Source organism: Mytilus edulis, chromosome 11 (genome assembly GCF_963676685.1).
Source record: "Mytilus edulis chromosome 11, xbMytEdul2.2, whole genome shotgun sequence".
NCBI classification, from domain to species: Eukaryota; Metazoa; Mollusca; class Bivalvia; order Mytilida; family Mytilidae; genus Mytilus; species Mytilus edulis.
This window is the reverse complement of record NC_092354.1, coordinates 18953135-18977249: the sequence shown is the minus strand read 5'-3', so window position 1 is coordinate 18977249 and position 24115 is coordinate 18953135. Positions and strand designations below refer to the sequence as shown.

Below are 24115 nucleotides of genomic sequence, written 5' to 3'. Positions count from 1 at the left end.
AGTTGGGAATTTTAGAATTTTTTTTAAAACATAAATTATGCAGAACATAATGAAATAATGAAATGAAAATATCTCACTTTGTGTATCAGCTGTTGTTTCAGAATCTGTCGCAAGTAACACACGGAATTAGACCAATCGCGAATCAATTTATATGATATACGGCTATAAAAGGTTTTTTAAATGAGACAAAAGATACCAAAGTGACATTCAAATGTATAGGTCAAAAATAAACAGACGACAACAATATGGGAACAGCAGACTGAAAAAGACCTCAAGACAAACAGATGTATACAAAACACAACTAAAACCAGGAAATTCTTTGTAGTCATGTTGAATTCAAATCTTGGTCTAAACACTAAATGTACATCCCTACTGTTATACCACAGGACTACAACTCTTGTATCATCATTTTATCTATACAGTTGATGTACATAGTAAAAAAGCATACGCCGTTTTGCTTTTTTTCCCCTTTGCTGTCATGTCTTTGTATTCATGTTGTATTCAAATCTTGATCTAAACGTACATCCCTACTGTTATACCACAGGACTACAACTCTTGTATCATCACTTTATCTATACAGTTGATGTTTATAGTAAAAAAGCATACGCCGTTTTGGTTTTTTTTCCTTTGCTGTCATGTTACTATATTTTTATAGTGATTTGGGTAGTGTTTGGTTTTGTGACATTGTTTCTGCTGTGTCTGTTTGTTTTGATCACGCATTATTGTCAACATGGTAATAAGATGTATAAGAATAAAGATAACAATTTATATATGAATATCAAATAGCCTTTAATAATGAAAAACAATTTTAAATTTCTAGATTAACTTAATACTCGTCATCATCGTCGTAGGATGGTGCTGCAAAATAAAAATATATCAGTTAATATAAATATGGGACAAACAATGTGATATCAATATATTCTTAAGTTGTAAAGACATTATAACTTGTTCAAATAAAAATAATAACTGTTTATCATGTGTACTTGTTTTGATATCTGAAGTGAAAGATTCCTATTGCTTTCAAATTATCATGTTTCCGTCCTGGTTATGCAAAACTTTTAAATCAAAAAATCCCACAGCCATCCATTGTTATCATCCATTGTTGAAGACGTCGCGTTGATTAAATCGTACGTAGTTTAAGAGCCCAATGTATGTTTATATGTTATATAAGAGCAATATTTGATTCGTCCTTGATATACGAGCCAACATTTTATACGTACGTAAGATAAGAGCACAATATCTAATACGAACGTGACATAAGAGCACTACCTTTGATGGACAATATATGATTCGTCAGCGGTATATGAGCACAATATTAGATACGCACATGACATAAGAGCACACTATTTGATACGTACGTGATGTAAGGGCACAATGTCTGCCACTATATCCTTTTGCACATGTACACACATATCCGGTACCTTTAACAGTACACTTTCCTCTATTTTTGCAAGGTCTTGAAGCACATGGGTTATCTACAAATTAAAAAGTGAAACAATTCGTCATATACAATCATCTGATGAATATAAAAGAAACACATCAAAGATACCAGCCTTATCAATCAATTCGTCACACTCGCCTTTTGTCTTAAACACATAAGTAAAGCTCGAAAAAATCACAGTCAGAAGGTCAAATAAAGTACGAAGTTGCATAGCATTGATGTTTTTCATAAAACAAATGGAAAGTGATTAAATGTTATTTAAGTATGCTTAAATCAATATGCGACAATATAAGACAATAAGATAACTGAACTCAAGAATCGCAAACATATTATTAATTGCGATCTATACACGAACAATTTTTACATCTGTTTAAATATATATGAATTTGGTAAAATTTGCTCGAGTAACTTCACATTTCATGAAATGCAGGAAAAGCTGCGCGAAATCAGTTTCAATTTAAATCCAAGCATATTTCTGAGACTATAATATTTGATTTTTTTACTCTTATACAAACATTATTTTTTAGTGCAGTGCCTGCCGCTGTATCCATATGCGCATTTGCATCTATAATTTTTTCCATTCCAAATACACTTTCTTCTGTTTTTGCATGGCTTTGAAACAACACAAGGGTTTGGTTTATCTTCAAACAGAAATTAAAGTATCAGCTTGTCCTAATTTAGCCTTTATAAGGTTGGTAATGTTTATTTTGAACTGAATATTTTCAAACTGAATTATAGATTAATCATCCTTGGTATTTCTCGCCGTACTTTTTCCTAATTTTTATTTATACTTCTTTATTTCTGGCCTTTTCTGCTGTATGTTTTGTCATTTACTATCAATTTAATCAACCCCACCCTGATATAGATGTTTGAATTTAAATACTTCTTTACTTGCATGCTTTAGCAGTACAATGTCTTCCACGATATCCGTAATCACATTTACAGGTATAAGTATTTCCATTATAATTACATTTTCCTCCGTTTTTGCAAGGTTTTGTGTTACATGGGTTTGATTAATCTTAAAAATGACAATTCCACATTACGATGTGATATATATATCATATATTGATGAACATAAAGATACATGGAAAAATCAAAAATGAAAGTAATTGATTCTAAATTGAACTTTCATCTCTACAATTTGACAATACAAAGGAACAGACTTTCATGTTACAATTCACCTTTTCAGAATCTAAAGAATCATTGGTAATTTCATTGTTCGTACCCCAGAATGAAAATAATGCCACGTCATTGGTAACCTTTCCATTGTTTATGACATTTTTAACCAATCACGATGTTTTGGTATACACTTTGAAAATATTACCCATGAGGATTGGATTCTGAAAAGGCGAATTGAACAAAGTAATCAAGGAGACAGTAAACATCGTGTCGCTATTTAATGCAGTCCGGGGGGAAAGCATTCATCTAGACAAATTCCTGTCTGTGTCGAGTGTAGCAAAACAAAGGTCATAAGTATACAACAATGTATTCACAATATATATTGTTGATAGCACGCCAGAAAACTTCAAGAGGTTTGTGACGTAGTGAAAAAGCTTGTATAATTTCAGAGCTTATATGCAACTGTCATACAAGTGAGAAGTTTAGCGCTATAAAACGAGGTTCAATCCACCATTTTCTACATTTGAAAATGCCTGTACCAAGTCAGGAATAAGACAGTTGTTGTCCATTCGTTTGATGTGTTTTATCATTTTACTTTGCCATTTGATTAGGAACTTTCCGTTTTTTATTTTACTCTGAGTTCAGTAAAGAAAAAATATTTAAGTTTTTATGCATTGAAATAACTACTGATAATTTTGTCATAATCTGTCATTGTAACAAGAACCGTATTATAATAAGTGATCTCTAAATGTAATATCTGAGTATCCCTTGGAACATCTACATTGATAACCATTTTTCTCGTATCAACCAATCAAAATCTCTTATTTAAGCATGGAGTATGATAATATCATGAATATTTAACCTTCACATGTGAGACCTTTGTATCCTCCTACACATCTACATATATTGCTATTTCCCTCACATTAACCAATCAAAAACTTGCATTTTTAAATGAAGAGGGATAATATCTAACTTTCACATGTGAGACCTTTGTATCCTCCTACACATCTACATATATTGTTATTTCCCTCACATTAACCAATCAAAAGCTTGCATTTTTAAATGAAGAGGGATAATATCTAACTTTCACATGTGGGACCTTTGTATCCTCCTACACATCTACATATATTGTTCTTTCCCTCACATTAACCAACCAAAAACTTGCATTTTGACATAACGTATGATAATATTTTACCTTCTCATGTGGGACCTTTGTATCCTCCACTACATCTACATTTATAACTATTTCCCTCACATTAACAAACCGAAAGCTTGAATTTGAACGTAACGTATGATGATATTTTACCTTCACATGTAGGACCTGTGTATCCTCCTAAACATCTACATTTAAACCCATCATCACTGTTGTCAGGGTTGCATCTGCCTTTGTTTTGACATGGATTGGGTTTACATACATTTTCTAAAAAATGAAAATAACAGTTTTTTTAAAATCATGCATCTGTAGCGCATGTATACATTTGCCCTCAACAGGTTATCACAAAAGCCAAATATTTGAAAGCAAGAGATGTACAAAAACAAAAAAAGTTGAAGAGCTATATGACTACAAAAATTCCACTAAAATGATAGCTGTACCCCTCGAAGGAAGATGAAACCGTATTTTCCAATGATTTTCTTTTATCGATAACATTATTACAGAAAGCGTGTATGAAATAAAATATAGTCATGAGAATCAGAATTAAACATAAAGTATGAGTAAGCATCAATGGAATTAAGATACAAAATTATATAAGATAGCGACTAAAACCGAACTTTTATTTCTGCCAAACGCATATAGTCTTTTTCTCGTTTAATTGTTCTTGTTTATTTTCGAGGTTTAGTTTTCATATTAACATATAAATCACTTCGCTATTTCAGAATCTAAAGGATTATGGGTAATCTCATTGTTCGTCCGCCAAAATAAAAACAACGTTACTCCATTGCTTGAATTTCAATTGTAAGGAACGTTTCAAACCAATCATAACGTTTTGGTGTACGTTTGTGTAAATATTACCCACAATTCATTAGATTCTAAAACGACTAATTCATGAACATATTTATATGTGTAAACTGGTATCTCACCATCACAAGTAGGACCGGAATATCCACCTACGCATTTACATCTGTAACCATCACGTCCTCAGCGAACACAACGACCTCTATTCTGGCATGGATTAGGTTTACAAACATGTTCTGTTGAATTATAAATAAAGACTCTATTTGTTTAAGGGTCAGATGAAGGACTCATCCAGGTGCGGGAGTTTCACGTTGCATTGGTGGCCTTTGGTTGTTGTCTGCTCTATGGCCGGGTTGTTATCTCTTTGACACATTCCCCGTTTCCATTCTAAATTTTATCTACCATTGCATTGAGTACGATACGATATTTTTCCACTCAAAATAGATAAATTTTCAATTTTAAAACGCGGGGATTGCCGAGCGAGTTAAATAATTAAATTCAACCATCGATACTGGGGGAAATGGTATCAACGAGACCTTTTAATAGATGCTGTTATATTGTTGCACGATACGCAGTCTAAACTTAATTCTTCTTCTTTTCTAAAGATCTGAATACAATCATCAGGCATCTTTTTAAATGACATCGCAATAACAAAATGAGAGGAAAGCAAAGCAAACAATAAACGACATTATGTAATGTTGAATGAAACGCTGAGATAAAAATGAATTTAAAATGATTGATGAAATGTGAAATGCACAAAACAAAGTTGACAACACTGTCAAAAGAGTGAAACTTATAAAATACAATAAAGAATTTTATACGTATTTAATTTTAGCATGAGCTTGTCATCATATTTCAAACGGTTTTTTAACGGCTTTAAGAAAAATAGAGAAAAAAATTAGAACACACATGCACTGGCTGTGTTTTGCACGCTTGCATGTGGTTCGAGTGTGTCGAATTACAAATAACTGTCATTTAACCAAATTCTTTTATTATTAAGTGGATATAATAAGGCATTGGTCAATTAGTTAGAAGGAAACATTTCTTTCATCATTGTTAAACATATGCATAATGGTTTGATTAATTTTGGACTTTATTGTTTTATTGTTTTTTCTAGTTTAAATTAAAATTTTTACTACTATTTTTTATTCCCTTTCCACCTTGGGTGTTCTTATTCAGTAAAGTTATGCATTTCATTACGTAAATAATTTTCAATCTATGACTATAACGTAGGATACAAGCATTCGAATATTGATATTGAGTAATTTAGATTGATGTATTATTTACACATGCTGCACATGATTACATAACCTGCATATGATTACACATACTTCACATGATTACACATACTGCATATGATTACACTTACTGCACATGATTACACATTACTTATTATTTTACCTCCACATGTAGGTCCAGAATAACCTCCTTTACAGATACAGTTGTAACTAATGCCTTTGTTGACACATCTGCCACTGTTCTTGCATGGATTGGGTTTACAGACATTAACTATATATATAAAAATATTTTGTTATGAATGACCACGAAACAATAAAATTCCAAGTCACATGGAAACCATCGAGACTTATGAAAAAGGTATCAACGAGATATTTTAATAGATGCTGTTATATTGTTGCACGATACGCAGTCTAAATTTAATTCTTCTTCTTTTCTAAAGATCTGAATACAATCATCAGACATCTTTTTAAATGACCTCGCAATAAGAAAATGAGAGGAAAGCAAAGCAAACAATAAACGTCATTATGTAATGTTTAATGAAACGCTGAGATGAACATAAATTCAAAATGATTGATGAATTGTGAAATGCACAAAACAAAGTTGACAACACTGTCAAAAGAGTGAAACTTATAAAATTCAATAAAGACTTTTATACGCATTTAAATTTACCATAAGCTTGTCATTATATCTCAAACGGTTTTTTAACGGCTTTAAGCAAAATAGAGAAAAAAACTAGAACAAACATGCACTGGCTGTGTTTTGCACGCTTGCATGTGGTTCGAGTGTGTCGAATTACAAATAACTGTCATTTAACCAAATTCTTTTATTATTAAGTAGATATAATAAGGCATTGGTTAATTTGTTAGAAGGAAACATTTCTTTCATCATTGTTAAACATATGCATAATGGTTTGATTAATTTTGGACTTTATTGTTTTTTCTAGTTTAAAATTTCAATTCTTACTACAATTTGTTATTCCCTTTCCACCTTGGGTATTCTTATTCATTAAGGTTATGCATTTCATTACGTAAATAATTTTCAATCTTTGACTATAACGTAGGATACAAGCATTTGAATATTGATATTGAGTAATTTAGATTGATGTATTATTTACACATACTGCACATGATTACATAACCTGCATATGATTACACATACTGCACATGATTACACATACTGCATATGATTACACTTACTGCACATGATTACACATTACTCATTATCTTACCTCCACATGTAGGTCCAGAATAACCTCCTTTACAGATACAGTTGTAACTACTGCCTTTGATGACACATCTGCCACTGTTCTTGCATGGATTGGGTTTACAGACATTAACTATATATATATATAAGAATATTTTGTTATGAATGACCACGAAACAATAAAATTCCAAGTCACATGGAAACCATCGAGACTGATGAAAAAGGTATCAACGAGATATTTTAATAGATGCTGTTATATTGTTGCACGATACGCAGTCTAAACTTAATTCTTCTTCTTTTCTAAAGATCTGAATACAATCATCAGACATCTTTTTAAATGACATCGCAATAAGAAAATGAGAGGAAAGCAAAGCAAACAATCAACGTCATTATGTAATGTTTAATGAAACGCTGAGATGAACATAAATTTAAAATGATTGATGAATTGTGAAATGCACAAAACAAAGTCGACAACACTGTCAAAAGAGTGAAACTTATAAAATACAATAAAGACTTTTATACGCATTTAAATTAAGCATAATCTTGTCATCATATCTCAAACGGTTTTTTAACGGCTTTAAGCAAAATAGAGAAAAAAACTAGAACCAACATGCAATGGCTGTGTTTTGCACGCTTGCATGATGTTCGAGTGTGTCGAATTACAAATAACTGTCATTTAACCAAATTCTTTTATTATTAAGTGGATATAATAAGGCATTGGTTACTTATTTAGAAGGAAACATTTCTTTCATCATTGTTAAACATATGCATAATGGTTTGATTAATTTTTGACTTTATTGTTTTATTGTTTTTTCTAGTTTAAATTAAAATTTTTACTACAATTTTTTATTCCCTTTCCACCTTGGGTATTCTTATTCATTAAAGTTATGCATTGCATTACGTAAATAATTTTCCATCTTTGACTATAACGTAGGATACAAGCATTTGAATATTGATATTGAGTAATTTAGATTGATGTATTATTTACACATACTGCACATGATTACATAACCTGCATATGATTACACATACTGCACATGATTACACATACTGCATATGATTACACTTACTGCACATGATTACACATTGCTCATTATCTTACCTCCACATGTAGGTCCAGAATAACCTCCTTTACAGATACAGTTGTAACTACTGCCTTTGATGACACATCTGCCACTGTTCTTGCATGGATTGGGTTTACAGACATTAACTATATATATATATATATATAAGAATATTTTGTTATGAATGACCACGAAACAATAAAATTCCAAGTCACATGGAAACCATCGAGACTGATGAAAAAGGTATCAACGAGATATTTTAATAGATGCTGTTATATTGTTGCACGATACGCAGTCTAAACTTAATTCTTCTTCTTTTCTAAAGATCTGAATACAATCATCAGGCATCTTTTTAAATGACATCGCAATAAGAAAATGAGAGGAAAGCAAAGCAAACAATAAACGTCATTATGTAATGTTTAATGAAACGCTGAGATGAACATAAATTTAAAATGATTGATGAATTGTGAAATGCACAAAACAAAGTTGACAACACTGTCAAAAGAGTGAAACTTATAAAATTCAATAAAGACTTTTATACGCATTTAAATTTACCATAAGCTTGTCATTATATCTCAAACGGTTTTTTAACGGCTTTAAGCAAAATAGAGAAAAAAACTAGAACCAACATGCACTGGCTGTGTTTTGCACGCTTGCATGTGGTTCGAGTGTGTCGAATTACAAATAACTGTCATTTAACCAAATTCTTTTATTATTAAGTAGATATAATAAGGCATTGGTTAATTTGTTAGAAGGAAACATTTCTTTCATCATTGTTAAACATATGCATAATGGTTTGATTAATTTTGGACTTTATTGTTTTTTCTAGTTTAAAATTTCAATTTTTACTACAATTTGTTATTCCCTTTCCACCTTGGGTATTCTTATTCATTAAGGTTATGCATTTCATTACGTAAATAATTTTCAATCTTTGACTATAACGTAGGATACAAGCATTTGAATATTGATATTGAGTAATTTAGATTGATGTATTATTTACACATACTGCACATGATTACATAACCTGCATATGATTACACATACTGCACATGATTACACATACTGCATATGATTACACTTACTGCACATGATTACACATTACTCATTATCTTACCTCCACATGTAGGTCCAGAATAACCTCCTTTACAGATACAGTTGTAACTACTGCCTTTGATGACACATCTGCCACTGTTCTTGCATGGATTGGGTTTACAGACATTAACTATATATATATATAAGAATATTTTGTTATGAATGACCACGAAACAATAAAATTCCAAGTCACATGGAAACCATCGAGACTGATGAAAAAGATATCAACGAGATATTTTAATAGATGCTGTTATATTGTTGCACGATACGCAGTCTAAACTTAATTCTTCTTCTTTTCTAAAGATCTGAATACAATCATCAGACATCTTTTTAAATGACATCGCAATAAGAAAATGAGAGGAAAGCAAAGCAAACAATCAACGTCATTATGTAATGTTTAATGAAACGCTGAGATGAACATAAATTTAAAATGATTGATGAATTGTGAAATGCACAAAACAAAGTCGACAACACTGTCAAAAGAGTGAAACTTATAAAATACAACAAAGACTTTTATACGCATTTAAATTAAGCATAATCTTGTCATCATATCTCAAACGGTTTTTTAACGGCTTTAAGCAAAATAGAGAAAAAAACTAGAACCAACATGCAATGGCTGTGTTTTGCACGCTTGCATGTGGTTCGAGTGTGTCGAATTACAAATAACTGTCATTTAACCAAATTCTTTTATTATTAAGTGGATATAATAAGGCATTGGTTACTTAGTTAGAAGGAAACATTTCTTTCATCATTGTTAAACATATGCATAATGGTTTGATTAATTTTTGACTTTATTGTTTTATTGTTTTTTCTAGTTTAAATTAAAATTTTTACTACAATTTTTTATTCCCTTTCCACCTTGGGTATTCTTATTCATTAAAGTTATGCATTTCATTACGTAAATAATTTTCAATCTTTGACTATAACGTAGGATACAAGCATTTGAATATTGATATTGAGTAATTTAGATTGATGTATTATTTACACATACTGCACATGATTACATAACCTGCATATGATTACACATACTGCACATGATTACACATACTGCATATGATTACACATACTGCACATGATTACACATTACTTATTATCTTACCTCCACATTTAGGTCCATAATAACCTCCTTTACAGATACAGTTGTAACTACTGCCTTTGTTGACACATCTGCCACTGTTCTTGCATGGATTGGGTTTACAGGCATTAACTATGTATATAAGAATACTTGTTATGAATGATCACGAAATAATAAACTCCAAGTCACATGGATTGGGGTTACAAGCATGTACTACTAGTATATAAATGAGAAGATGTTGTTTGAGTGCCAATGAAACAAATTTCTATCCAAGACGCAATGTATACAAAGTTAACAATTAAAGGTGAAAGTACTGTAGTATTGACTAAGAAAATAATGCAGATTTAAAAAAAAAGTATCAAAATCAATTACATTGTTAATACGACATAGTGTTTGAACATATAGTAGATAAAACAATATATACCGTCGCTGGGGTTCTAAAATGTTGTAAATTACAATTTTTTCAAGAAAAAAATTTCTCACAAACAGGCTTTGAAAAATATGACAAAATGCATGCTTCCAAAATGTCGTTTGTGAACTTGAACATTTTTGTAAATAGCAGTGAAATAAAAACTTTGACATTTCTGGATTATCCAAGAATTATCCTTAAATTATTTTCACTGAAATAAAGAAATGTACAATTTTTTTTTCCCAAAGCCATTCTACAACGATTTTCAAGTTTTCATGCAACATTTGGAAGCAAATTTTACAAACAACTAACATTGGCAATTTTGCAATATGTCTTATTTCACACATTTTGATTGGTCTAACTGTATGCTATTTTGTAATAGCAAAGATTTCCTCCCGCCCAGACCATTGGTGTCAAAATGTATTTTTAGCCAAAAAAGTCATATACGAAATATTTTAGAAGCCCAGCGACGATATATGGGATACTGTTGATTCATATATTTTTCATTGGTATCAATGTTAATGCATTGAAGAAAACATGCATTTTTGTTGGGGTACATTTTTAATCAGCCAATTACATCTTGAGCTTTCAACTCTTTAAAAATGTATAATAATCTTACGATCCCGAAAAAAAATTCAGAACAAAGAGAAAAATTGAGCATTTCCAGATCCCTAAAAGCCAAGTTTGAACACATCAAATTGGCATAATTACACTCCATGTAAAGCAAAAGTCTCGTTAGTGTTACTGTTCTGGAGTTTGCACTATTTTTTATCCGTTTATTTTTACTAAATTGCAATTACCGTTTTACCAAAAGTAAAGATACATCTCAATTGATACCCTCATTTGCTTGTGATATTTCGAAATTTCCCCGTCGTTCATAAAGAAATGAATACATTTACACAAGTTTATCAATATGACTTGATTACAATGAATTGAAAAGAACTTACAGTGGAGAGAAGTAAGTATTTCAAAGTCAAATATAAATACACAATGTATATAATAAGTTTTTTGGTTTGCTACTGACCCCCTACTGATCCATAAAGGGTAATTACAATTCAAATCTTTTCATGGATTTCACTTTCCATTAATAGATCTTTGTGGGGTCATAGGTGAATTGACTAACAAATGTATTGCATACGGTACTTGTCTTGTTAAGTTATATATAAATATAAGTAATGATATACAATAAGTCACTAGTAATACTAAACGTGACGTCATAAACTCTATTTGAAATCTACTAACACAATTTGAACCCATCGGATGTCATCCCGTGACGGCGTTTAACCAAGCATGACGTCATTATTTATGCGAGGTGTGATAATACATATTACACCTTACCTTTACATGTAGGACCATAGTATCCTCCGGTACATTTACATGTGTAACCACCGCGGCCATTAGATGAACATTTTCCGCCGTTTTTACATGGATTTGGGGCACATATATATTCTATAAATGAGAAGTAAAAATCATATATCTATGAATGTTCATAAAATTAGATACAAATAAAGACAGCAGTAGTATAGCTGTTCGAAATTCATAGATGAATAGAGAAAAAAACAAATCCGAGTTTCAAACTAAAACTGAGGGAAACGCAACAAATATAAGAAAACTACGATTCAACAGAAACACAACATCAAAATGTAGCACACACAGAAACGAACCATTTCCCTGACTTGGTACAGGTTTTAAGATAAAAATGGTGGGTTGAACCTGGTTTTGTGGCATGACAAACCTCCCGCTTTGATGGCAATGTTAATTACAACATTAAAATGACAACATTACATGACTGGACTACAATACAAATAAATTGGTGAAAACATAGGACAGAGAAACAAAACGAGTGATAGCCAACAGCAGGTACCTGGTTAAAAAATTAACAACATCGTACATTTAGTTTTGTGCTTGTGTTATATACATAGTAGGAGACGCTTATTCTGATAATTGTTCCTCTTGAATTGAATGCAATTACCTCAGTCAGTGTTTCGACTTCTGTGTTGACTTGAGTTATCATTGATATGTTAATAATTATAAATTTACTGTTAACAAAACTTTAAATTTTTGAAAAACTAAGGTTTTTTTTTACCTCAGCAATGGATTCCTTTTAAGTAAGCTGTATTTGGCAAAACCTTAAGGATTTTTTTTGTCCTCAATGCTCTTCAACTTCGATCTTTATTTGGCCTTTTATAACATTTTTGATTCGAGCGTCACTGATGAGTCTTTTGTAAACGAAACGCGCGTCTGACGTAAATATTAAAATTATTCCTGGTATCTATGATGAGCTTATTCGATACTAATATGAGTTTTTTCAATCAATTTGAAATTTCCTGTTGATCAATTACATTATTTATTTTGGAAATTATTGTTTCAGTTCTATGATGCAAAGTTGACTTTAGATGGAAATAGTTCTGCTTTATCTATCTCCGTTCGTCTATTTTTTCACGTATTAATTTCTAACCCCTAAATGTTAACTAAAACCGATAGTGATCGCAAGCTGAACCCGTCGTTTTGATCATGTAAGTACAAACCCAGGATAAGTTTAATTCTGTTGATCACATTCTGGGAAAAGGGGACAGAATTGTAGTTGCGAAAATACAGATATTCAATAACGGCAAACCAACTCGAAAAGGCATACGTAAAATTTGATAAGGGATGATTTACACTTTGCAACTTAAAACTGTTTTTTTAATAGCTTCCTTGAGAGAACCAAAGCAATATCAAGAAAGTCCCTAATTTCCGTTAGTATGTGATATAACCTCCTTACTCTCGCATTCTGGACCATAATATCCGGAACGACAATCGCATGTGTAGTCTCCAAATTTGTCTGCTGAACATTTTCCACCATTTCTACAGGGGTTTGGTTTACAGGCGTTTTCTGAAAATAGAACCGTATTCATTAAATACAATATCAAATTTATAGTCCAGTCGATTTGTGCAGATTTTTGACATAATTGCTCAGATTGTGGTAAAAGTATGAAATTTGGCATAGTAGTAGTACATGTCATGAACAACATTTTAAGCTATGGACCCAATCTGAAAATCGAAATTGGCGGAAAAGGCGGCCATTTTAAAATGGCGGCCGTTTGATCTCAATAGATTAATAATAGAAAATCATGAAAATGATACTAGAGAAGATATTGACATGAAATCTGGTTGATAGAAGAACAGTGCTGAATCCAATTGTCTTGTAGAACAAAAGTTTTGGAAATTTTACCCATATTGAATGGTGGCCATCTTGAAATTTTGTTTTAAGTCAAAATATGTAGTCATTATTCGATATAATAAAAAAAAATGCATTATGGAAGATATATACAAATGTATTTGTTTGAGCTATATAAACAGGACAAAAAGCTAACCTATCCCCCTCCCCTAGTTATTCTTCTGTTTTGTAGCGGGTACAAAAGCATTAAAACGCGGACACGAGGAGGATCATAAAACATTGTAAAATGAATTATTACTCTGAAAGCAATATTCGTGCCACCGCTTGTTCAACATAGAATAACAGGAGAATTTTATTTAATACGTAGAAATAAAGCAAGAAAATATTTGTCGTTTATAATAGTTGGCTGATTACTGGATAATTCGTTTTGTTGATATTGTTCATTTGAAACAACTTTCAAAAACCTTGATTGCAGACATAATGAATTTTATGTCATACAAGTAATGTTATAAGAACATCAACTGCTCAAATTTTCTCAATTGACGTTAAAAATATCTAACAATAAAATGAAATGTACATGTACATGTTTTGTCAAACCACACTCTGTTTATCATATTCTATCACATTGTCCTCCAGATTAACATAGAGTAGTACAACTTAATACTGCCTTCACACATTTGCATTTCCTTAGTAACCGCGTTCACTTTGACTTATAAGTTAAGCGCTTGCTGCAGAAAATTATTATACAGTCATATGGTATATTCATCAATTGACAAGGACTGTCATCTGAGGACTTCATATATATTGATTTGTTGATAGTCATCTTGAATGATGGCCATTTTGAAAACATGAATTTCCAATATATCATTATTCGCTTATCTTATTAATTCACTGTTTGCATTCATACTTTTTTTACTAATTTATATTGGATATTCACAAAGAGGTCAGATAAAACATGCACATGTTTACAAAATTAAGATATCAGTATCAAAATTTCTGTTACTAACACGTTTTCCTAAGTAACTTTTTAAAACAGAAATTACGTATGTATTATATGATTTATGACCGAAAGTTTTTTTTGGAAAAGATCAAAATTGTAGATCTCGAAAACACTGGAACTAGATATAAGAAAAACATAATGGGCAATTAGAATGGAAGGAATGTGTGAAACGGCAAGAGAGGACATGTAAGGGTTTGCAATGCCAAGCAGATACAAACGGAACAGTCATAGACATTTGAGCTGGCAATCACTCTTTTGATGCAAGCATACGAAGATGTTGGGTCTTGAATTGGTATTCCTTTCGCTCAATTCGAAACAGTTGAATGAGGGCTATGGAACTGCAGAAGCACTCCAGAATCACAAGGCAAAATGGCACAAATCATGTCAAACAAATTTTCAGACCTCAAAATATTTTATCAGCAAAAGGGAAAACATACTTCTGATGTTGAAGATAAGTTGCCAATTGAAACGAAACAATAAGTAACCAGACACTGAAAAGTGGAACTTGATAAAAAAGAACAATGACTGCAATATATTTTTTCTGTGGTGATGTATCTGAAGATCTCCATGATACATCGACATTTTCAAATCGACAAAAATAGGGCATGACTGTGCACTTGTACTACAAGACATATTCCCTAAGCCAAAGTAAGAGCTGGAGATGTCAAATCACTAGTATCATGCTTGATAAAACTTGACAACATAGCAAATAGCCAGAATAAAAGACACAGAAAGAAAGACAGGAATCTTTTATCCTTGGAGTTGTGCTTTCCTAAATAATGAAATACATTGATGGCACACGGTCTGGTAGAAGTATTGTACCAATCTCCAAGCTTTCAGATCACGCCAAATTGTACAGTAAACGCCTGGAAGATCTTGGAGTTATCATGGAAGGAAGAACTGATACAACGCAGTTAACAAAATTGGAATGTAGCCCGCCATAGGATATCTATAAGCATACAAGCAAGATAAATTGGTGCTCTTGATTTTCAAGAAATGTAATCGTGAAGCTCTGAAACAGACCTGATAATAAAAGGGTAAAAATGAAGGCATCACCGTGGCCATAGCATGGTTTAATTGTGCAACTCGTCATTGAAAGGATACAACTGCAACTTATCAGTCCTCAGATAGAGAGTAAGATGTCTCAATGATTGTGGAACTGATTCATTTGGAAAGCCTACATTGAATGTCCCTGTAAACCTTTTTATAGTAACAAGCTAAACTCTTCAAACTATTCTAGTTACTTTGACTATGAGGAGGCCTTCATCATCACGACTAAAAGACATGGCCTGTTTCAGAACTTCCCCAACATATTCGTTGAGAATCCGGAGAAAGTCGCAACCTTTCATGTGTGCTTGCATATCATCTATGGCAGCTAGTATTCAATTTTTCAGAAGTGTTGTATTAATCATTCCTTCCATGACAACTCATATTTACTAAGAACGTTTACTGTACAATTTACCAATATCATCAATTTCAAATATTAAAACAATATGTGTTCCAGAGTGTGAGCCGTCACTGTTTTCTATCAATATGGCGAGCCCCATTCCATGGATAACAGATTCTTGACTTTTTTCTGTGTCTCGAATTCTGTCTAATTGCCCTGTCGTGCAGTTTTAACAAACATTTAGCATGATATCTGCTCCTGAAATATTAATCTTCAGCACTGAGTCTTGCTAAAAGAACAATGGTTAGTAGTTCAAGTGACAGTCACATACTCTATTGTCGATCATAATTGTCGAGGATGATAGTCAGATACCTCATCACAATGAAAGAAAACAATTCCTGCAATCATATTGTTCTTGTTAATTCATCACAACTGTGGCTGGTTATTTTAGTGGTATTTACAATCCGTGACTCATCTTAGACTTTTTTCTTTTTTCCTGACAAAATGTGTTTTGATCTTAATATATTATCTTATGACAGGATAAGTACCTTTTGCCATTGACTTAATACCTACGTATTATTCCTTTTCAACATACAGTGGTCATAACTAATATTTATATTGTATATACGCATTTTTTGGTGGTAAAAAAGTAACTAAGCCCTACATGCTAAACTGCAATTAAAAGAATTTACGCGTATTTTTTAAATACATTTATTTGAACACTTGGTGAATATATCCTATATGAATAGCAACAGTCATATAAATAAATGATAAGAAAAACTAGTTGTAAATGCATATAAAACTTAGTATTAATTCAAAAAACAATTTAGGATAGCGAATAATGATTTATTTGAAATTTATATTCCAAAATGGCCACCATTCAAGATGGCCACCTAATACTTCAATAGTCCTCAGTTGATATTCTTTGTCATAAGATAAACGAAAGTTTATCAAAATTGGTAAAGTAATATCCAGACCCTCATTCATGTGTATGACAGGCACCATTATTTGGTTAATTAGAACGAGATTTACATTTTAGTTTATATATATTACAATCACATTGAAATCCGATGTTCTGATACATCTGTTGTCTTTGTCCATTATTCTCTAATATATGAACACCCCATACAGAACTTCATTTACATATATGACAGGGCAGGCAATATTTTTCATATTTTTTTTTTAATCATTTTTATTAATTTTTTGGACATGATCCGCCATTTTGATTTTCTGAATTGGGTCCATAGCTATAAATGTTAGTTATGACCTCAACTAACACTCTGCAAAATTTAATGCTTTTACCACAATCTGAGCAATTGTTTCACAAATCGACTGGACTATTATAGTTGCGGCTTCGTGTTGTATACAAGTTATGCAAGCAAAGCATTATTATTTATTGTTTGATAATCCTGTTTCAGAGTGTATAGAACACTAAAGGTGGTATGGGAGTCTAAAATAAAAATGATACAATTTGTTCATACTTTGCCAAAGTAATAAGTCAAACAAAAACTATGTCATTCTAAGCATGCACATGTATATCATATCTTGACATGTAGGTCCTGAGTATCCTCCGACACATCTACATTTATATCCTGTTTTGCCATCGGGATACCTTCTTCCATTGTTTTTACAAGGATTTGGTTTGCAAGCATGTACTAATGATAAGAAATAAAAACATCAAGTTAAATTATATTTAAATGTTTTACCGCCATATATATATATAGGCCACGTTCACTTGTATTTTTGTCCATCTGATGAGTTTCAACTGATTTTTATAGTTCGTTCTTATGTTGTACTGTTATACCACTGTCCAAGGTTAGGGGAGGGTTGGGATCCCGCTAACATAAACCCCGCCACATTATTTATGTGTGTGTCTGTCCAAAGTCAGGAGCCTGTAATTCAGTGGTTGTCGTTTGTTTATGTGTTACATATTTGTTTTTCGTTATTTTTTTACATAAATGAGGCCGTTAGTTTTCTCGTTTGAATTGTTTTACATTGTCTTATCGGGGCCTTTTATAGCTCACTATGCGGTATGGGCTTTGCTCATTGTTGAAGGCCGTACGGTGACCTATAGTTGTTAATATCTGTGTCATTTTGGTCTTTTGTGGATAGTTGTCTCATTGGCAATCATACCACATCTTCCTTTTTATATCCTCCATCACATCTACATTTATAATTATTTCCTTTGCATTAACAAAACATTGCATTTTAACATAAAAGTCTGATAATAGTTAATAATTCAATACGTCAGACGCGCGTTTCGTCTACATAAGACTTATCAGTGACGCTCAGATCAAAATAGTTGTAAAGCCAAACAAATACAAAGTTGAAGAACATTGAGGACTCAAAATTCCAAATAGTTGTGCTAAATACGGTTAAGGTAATATATTCCTGGGAAAAGAAAATCCTTCGGTTTTTTTTTCAAAAAATCAGTTTTATAACAGGAAATTAATTTCTAACCTTCATATCGGGGACCAAAGTATCCTCCACCACATCTACATCTACATTTATAACTATTTACCGCGCATTAACCAATCAAAATCTTGCATTTTAACATTAAAGTATGATAATATCGTCAGAAAATTTTATACGTCACATATATTTGTCGTTCAATGTACATACAAACAATAACTGGTACCAACCTGGTCGATATCTCGATGGTGAAGGCTTGTATACTGGTGGTGTGTAGTCCTGTGAAAGAATAATAAATAACCTCGTTATAGATATCAGGGAGAATATTTTGTGCGGAGGACACCCTCTTCGAAAAAAAAGACGCCATTTTCGTCTTCAAAACAAGTATCAGTGACATTCGAATCAAGAACGTAAAAAGCCAAAATAATAAAGTTGATGACCAACATTTTTTTGTACTTAAAGTTGATATTCTCAAACTGAAAATTATATTAAGAAGAGAGACCTTATGTGTTGTATAATATCTTTACATATTTTGTTTCATAGCAGTGGTGTTTGAAAATATTTAAATTAATGTTTTGCCTTGCATTACTTTATATAGTGCATCTTGGATTCATTTATAGATGAAATATATTTTAAATGCTGGACAAACTAATCTAGCAATAAAAAATGCTACAATTTGTTAAATAAAAACATAGTTATAGTTACAGCCGATTTTGTTAAGTGTGAAGCCAAAGGTAATATTTTTGGTTAGCTTGCTTGTTAGCTGTACCGTTAAGTCATTATTAGGTCAGGTAAACTACCCTCCTGTTCAATAGATAGATAGACTAGTAAAATGCTGGACTTGTCTACGCTTAAGGGAGGGTAGTTTACCTAAACTAACAATGACTTCACAGTTCAGCTAACAAGGAAGCTAACCAAAGATTTTGCCTTTAGCTTCACACTCATTGAAACCGGTTGTAACCATCTAAAATTTCAAATCATGGTGTACTGCACCTGACAAACAAATATAAGTGGTCGCAAATCTCAATTGCATGACCGTATTTGTTTTGCCAAATACAGCTCAGGTAATCTATTCCTGATGTAGAAAAATCCTTAGTATTTCAAAAATTCAAAAGTTTTGTAAACAGTAAATTTATAAATAGGACCACATCAATGATAATTTATGTCAGCTGACATCCTTAAAGAAAATTGTTTATACATACATCCTCATTGTCATCATATTGACGTGTGAAGTATCAAGGCAAAGCTGTGTACAACCCTTAGGATCAATGGTACTTTGTGGTCAAACATTTCTAAATTAAAATCTCTTATTTATACTAGTTATTTTCTAAATAAATTCGCCCATAAAGATGAATTGTTTATACAAACCTCTTCATTGTCGTTTTATTGAGCCGGTGTTATATTTAATACTAAAACCACTGTTACTAACAAATTCTTAGCTTCTATAATTCTTATTTTATAATATTTTTGTTTAAGCTTAATTTTTAAAATACTTTAATAATGAAATTCACAACAACAAATGCATAACTTGTTGAAAAGAATTATTCTACTTTCTGGGGTATCCCCTATGTAAAAAAAATTGATGACACTAGCCTTTACAATAAACTCAATACTCAATTAAAGAGTAAAAATCCGTTATAAATAGTATCCCTTGTCTTAATAAATAATAAAAATAAGACTACATGGCATGATTGCTAATGAGACAACTCTCAATTAGCCCACTACGTTAATTTGTTCATACATACATCCTCATCATCATCATAATCACGTGGTGACGTTCCTAGGCAAAGCTGGGTACAAGTAAGCAAAAGAAAGAAAGAAAACAACATGATGCTTCTGTGACCGTCTGGTTAATGCAGTTCAACAACTGTATATCTTTACTTATATAGTATACCAGTGTACAAGGGTTGTATTGTCAGTCAAGGTCGATAAAAAACTGCAATCATCATCATAGTATACCTATAAAAGCATCACTTGATTAGCCATAACATAAAAATATGAAATTAAACATTATTATAACGGATTACTTTAACTGATGCATAAACAAACAATACTACTTTTATATAATAAGGTTGTTCATGTTCATTATTGTTTTATTTACTTTATAGGCGAGTGATTTATTTAAAAAAAAGACGCTTAGTTAACGACTTTAATGCACCCACATAACACACGGCTGTATTATATATCATTCGAAAGCTGTTAATCTGTACTTTCTGTTTAGCCCGGTCGTAAAAAAATCGTACGGTGCATTATTGTTTTATTTACTTTATGTTTTATATCACTAAGAATATGTATGTTTTTTTTCTAATATATCGGTGCGGGTTTTTTAATCAAAAGATTACACAGGAGATTAGCAATGGGGTAAAATAAACAATAGATGAAACATCGAGGATGGTCCAGCTTGTCTTCATATTCCCACTCTGGAAAGGAAAAAGACATCTAACTTCTCTGTTGTCAGCAAAACAACAAATTGCATACACCCGCATATATTTCATAAACAGCTAAAGGTAAATAAACTAAGCTACGAGATTCTGGATGGGGATTTCTATATTCTTTATTCTTTTTTCCATTTTTTCTGTATTTTCTTTTTTTTGTGTTTTTTTTTGGGAGGGAAGGGGTGTATTTATTCTCTTTATTTTATATTTTAGCCACTAATCATTATATATTTATTATTTTTCGCATTTTTTTCTCTTATCTTTATCTTTTGGTCCTATGACTTTTCTGTTAACCCCATACAGGTCCTCACGTAAGATTAAGTAGTGATTGTGATTCTAGTTCAATTCTATGACTTTGATTTTTTTCATGTTTTTATAACTGAAGAATCGGCATATTAAGATACGAAAAAGAAAGATATGTTGGAAAAATTTAAACAACACTTTATACATTTCATGCGTCCGTAGCGCTTTCCTGAATTTATCTTCATCGGGAACACTACGAGCAGAATATTTGAAAGCCAATCATGTATAAGAACCGAAAAAGTTGAAAAGCTATATAACCAAAAAAGCCCCTAGTAAGTAAATCTATCTATGGACAACTTTTACTGAGGAGGTTCAGATATATGTTTCCAAACAATGTCGTCATTTATAAGGTTTGTTATAAATCATTTATCTGAAGGCCGACTAAAAATATTTAAAAACCGAAACAGTTGAAGAGATTTTAGACCAATAAGATCCTAGAAATAATAGCCAAATTCATCTAAATGCAAATTTCCATGAGCTGATAGTCATTCGACAACTACTTCAATATCACAGTGCTTTAAATCCAGCATTACCTTAAATAAATTTATTTAGCTCGAAATCGAAATTTCTGTTAAGTTCAACAGTTTACACAATTATGTGAGAAAAGACAATGACTCTTTAACCATATTACATATATTACAGTGAAGTCCTTAAGAATGAAATTATAAATTCATTTACATTCAAGTGCATGTGCTATATTTAGAGTTAGATAGTAAACATCATGTCACCATGGTCACTGCCATTTTTTTTTCCGAAATGCTTAAAAATAGGTACCAACAAAAATAACCAATCGACAATATTTCCCTTCGAAGTATGCTTACATTCTAACATGACGTCCTTCAACATGTTCAAACTCTTTGAGTACACCCCCGTGGAAAAAATATGAATATATTGTTTGGGCTGTTCCCGTCGTACTCCTACGTCATATGCTTTTTTTTATGAATGAGCTACACGACGTCATACAACGTTGACGTCAGAATATAAGCATTTTACAGACAACTACACGCTTGTGAAACCGAAAATCATCACAACAAGGAAATGTAAACAAACAATGCTAAAATGTATAAAACATATAACACATTTAAGTAAAATTATCATATAAATTCATCCAAACGTATCTAAATATGTTATTTTAAATAGTTTAATCATGTCACTTTATATTCCGTTTGTTCCGTTCTTTTACGTCAAATTAATAGTGCGTTTATTTATGGAAACGGCAAATAATGCCTTCACATAGAGCACTTCGATCCCAAATAAATGCCGTATTTGTCCTATTAAAATCGAAATAATTCAAGGGGGCTTGAATATATATAGATTTTACCACGGGTTGTCCCTTTATGCCGATATTTTACCCCTCGCTATCGCTCGGGATAAAATATTTTGCATAAAGGGCCAGACCTTGGTAAAATCACTACATTCAAGCCCCGTGAATTATTTCTTAATTATAACTGTTTAAATATGTTAGGTTTGCATATTTTGGATTTCTCTATACAAAACTAATTAACAACAAAGATGTTTATCTTTTAAAACGAGTGAAACGCTATCTGACCAGACGGGATATACAAGAATAAACAAGGGTCAAATTTGAAATAGTGAGTTAGAACCTTAGATTCATCATAACTTCTGAAATTTAAAACGTTTAATGTAATAACATACACGTGTTACAAATCATACAGTAATTACCCCTGTTTTAATCAGACTTTGATATTTCCCATCAACGTGCAAATTGTCAAGTATCTACTTTATAAAGTTAAAAACAAAACGATTCAGGAGATAGTTGAAAGTAGTTGAAGTGTACTTTCAAAGTGAACCTACAATTATATCTCTTATATGTTAATAGATAATTTCATGGTGATATTGATAAATAGTAACTCCAATTGAAGGTGTACTGCATTGATATGTTTAACAAAGTTTGCATATCTAATATATGTGATTGCTTTTTAGTCCAATATACAACGACTGATTCAATTTGATCCGATTCTATCAGACAAATATTTAAATTTAGATTTTTCCCCTCTGCATTATGGGTAATAACTCACCTGAATCTCCTCTCTTTCAAAAGTAAGCTGATTGCTATTTTTAGCTACAACATTTTTTTCGATTTGAGTATGGTATTATATAATGGCATACACTTTATTAATAAAAGTAATATCCTGCCAAACAAATATAATAATTTCAACCCTTGTACGCACCAACTCTTCGAACCCAATTGTTAACAAGAACTAGGACTTCTAGTGTTACTCCCATATGTCGTTGATTATATTCCCCTTCTGATTAAGATTATAACACAATGTTGACTGCTGTGTCGCTATTTTTTGACATTTTTACATATAATGTCTGTCTGTCTGTCTGTTTGTTTTGTTTAATATAATGGAATTTTATGAGACTGTCATACAAGTCAAAGGTTTAACAAGCTATAAAGCCAGGTTCAATCCACTATTTTCGGCATAAGACAATGCCTGTACCAATTCAGGAATATGACATTGTTATCCATTCGGTTAAAGTGTTTGATATTGTCAATTGATTAGGGACTTTCCTTTTTGAATTTTCCTCGGAGTTTAGCTATTTTGTATTTTACTTTTTTTTAGTAAGCATTGACTCTTTGGCAGATTTTTTTCAATTAAAATGTATGTTTGACTCTGATGTTTGCTGTATGTAGGATATAGCCAAGTTAGTGTGTCATGATTATCTGTTAACTTTTTTCCCACTCTTTTTGTGTTAGGTCAGAGACACATATTTCTGAGAAGGCAGTCACTTTTTTCCAATGATATCTTAGAATGCTTGTTAGTTTTGAAGGCTTTCACAACAAACTTTTTTTATAA

The 24115-nt window shown here is 31.7% G+C and overlaps 1 protein-coding gene across 1 annotated transcript in view; it reads right to left on the bottom strand.

Moving 5' to 3' along the window:
• Positions 1–772: 772 nt before the first annotated feature.
• The window catches only part of LOC139495273 (adhesive plaque matrix protein 2), a 227403-nt gene continuing 204060 nt past the window's right edge, over positions 773–24115 (bottom strand). Inside the window, exons 16-17 of the mRNA XM_071283550.1 lie at positions 1359–1475; positions 773–858 (exon numbers count right to left, since the gene is read on the bottom strand). Of these exons, the coding sequence (XP_071139651.1) occupies positions 827–858; positions 1359–1475 (149 nt within the window). The 3' untranslated portion in view covers positions 773–826. The remainder of the gene's footprint in view (positions 859–1358; positions 1476–24115) is intronic.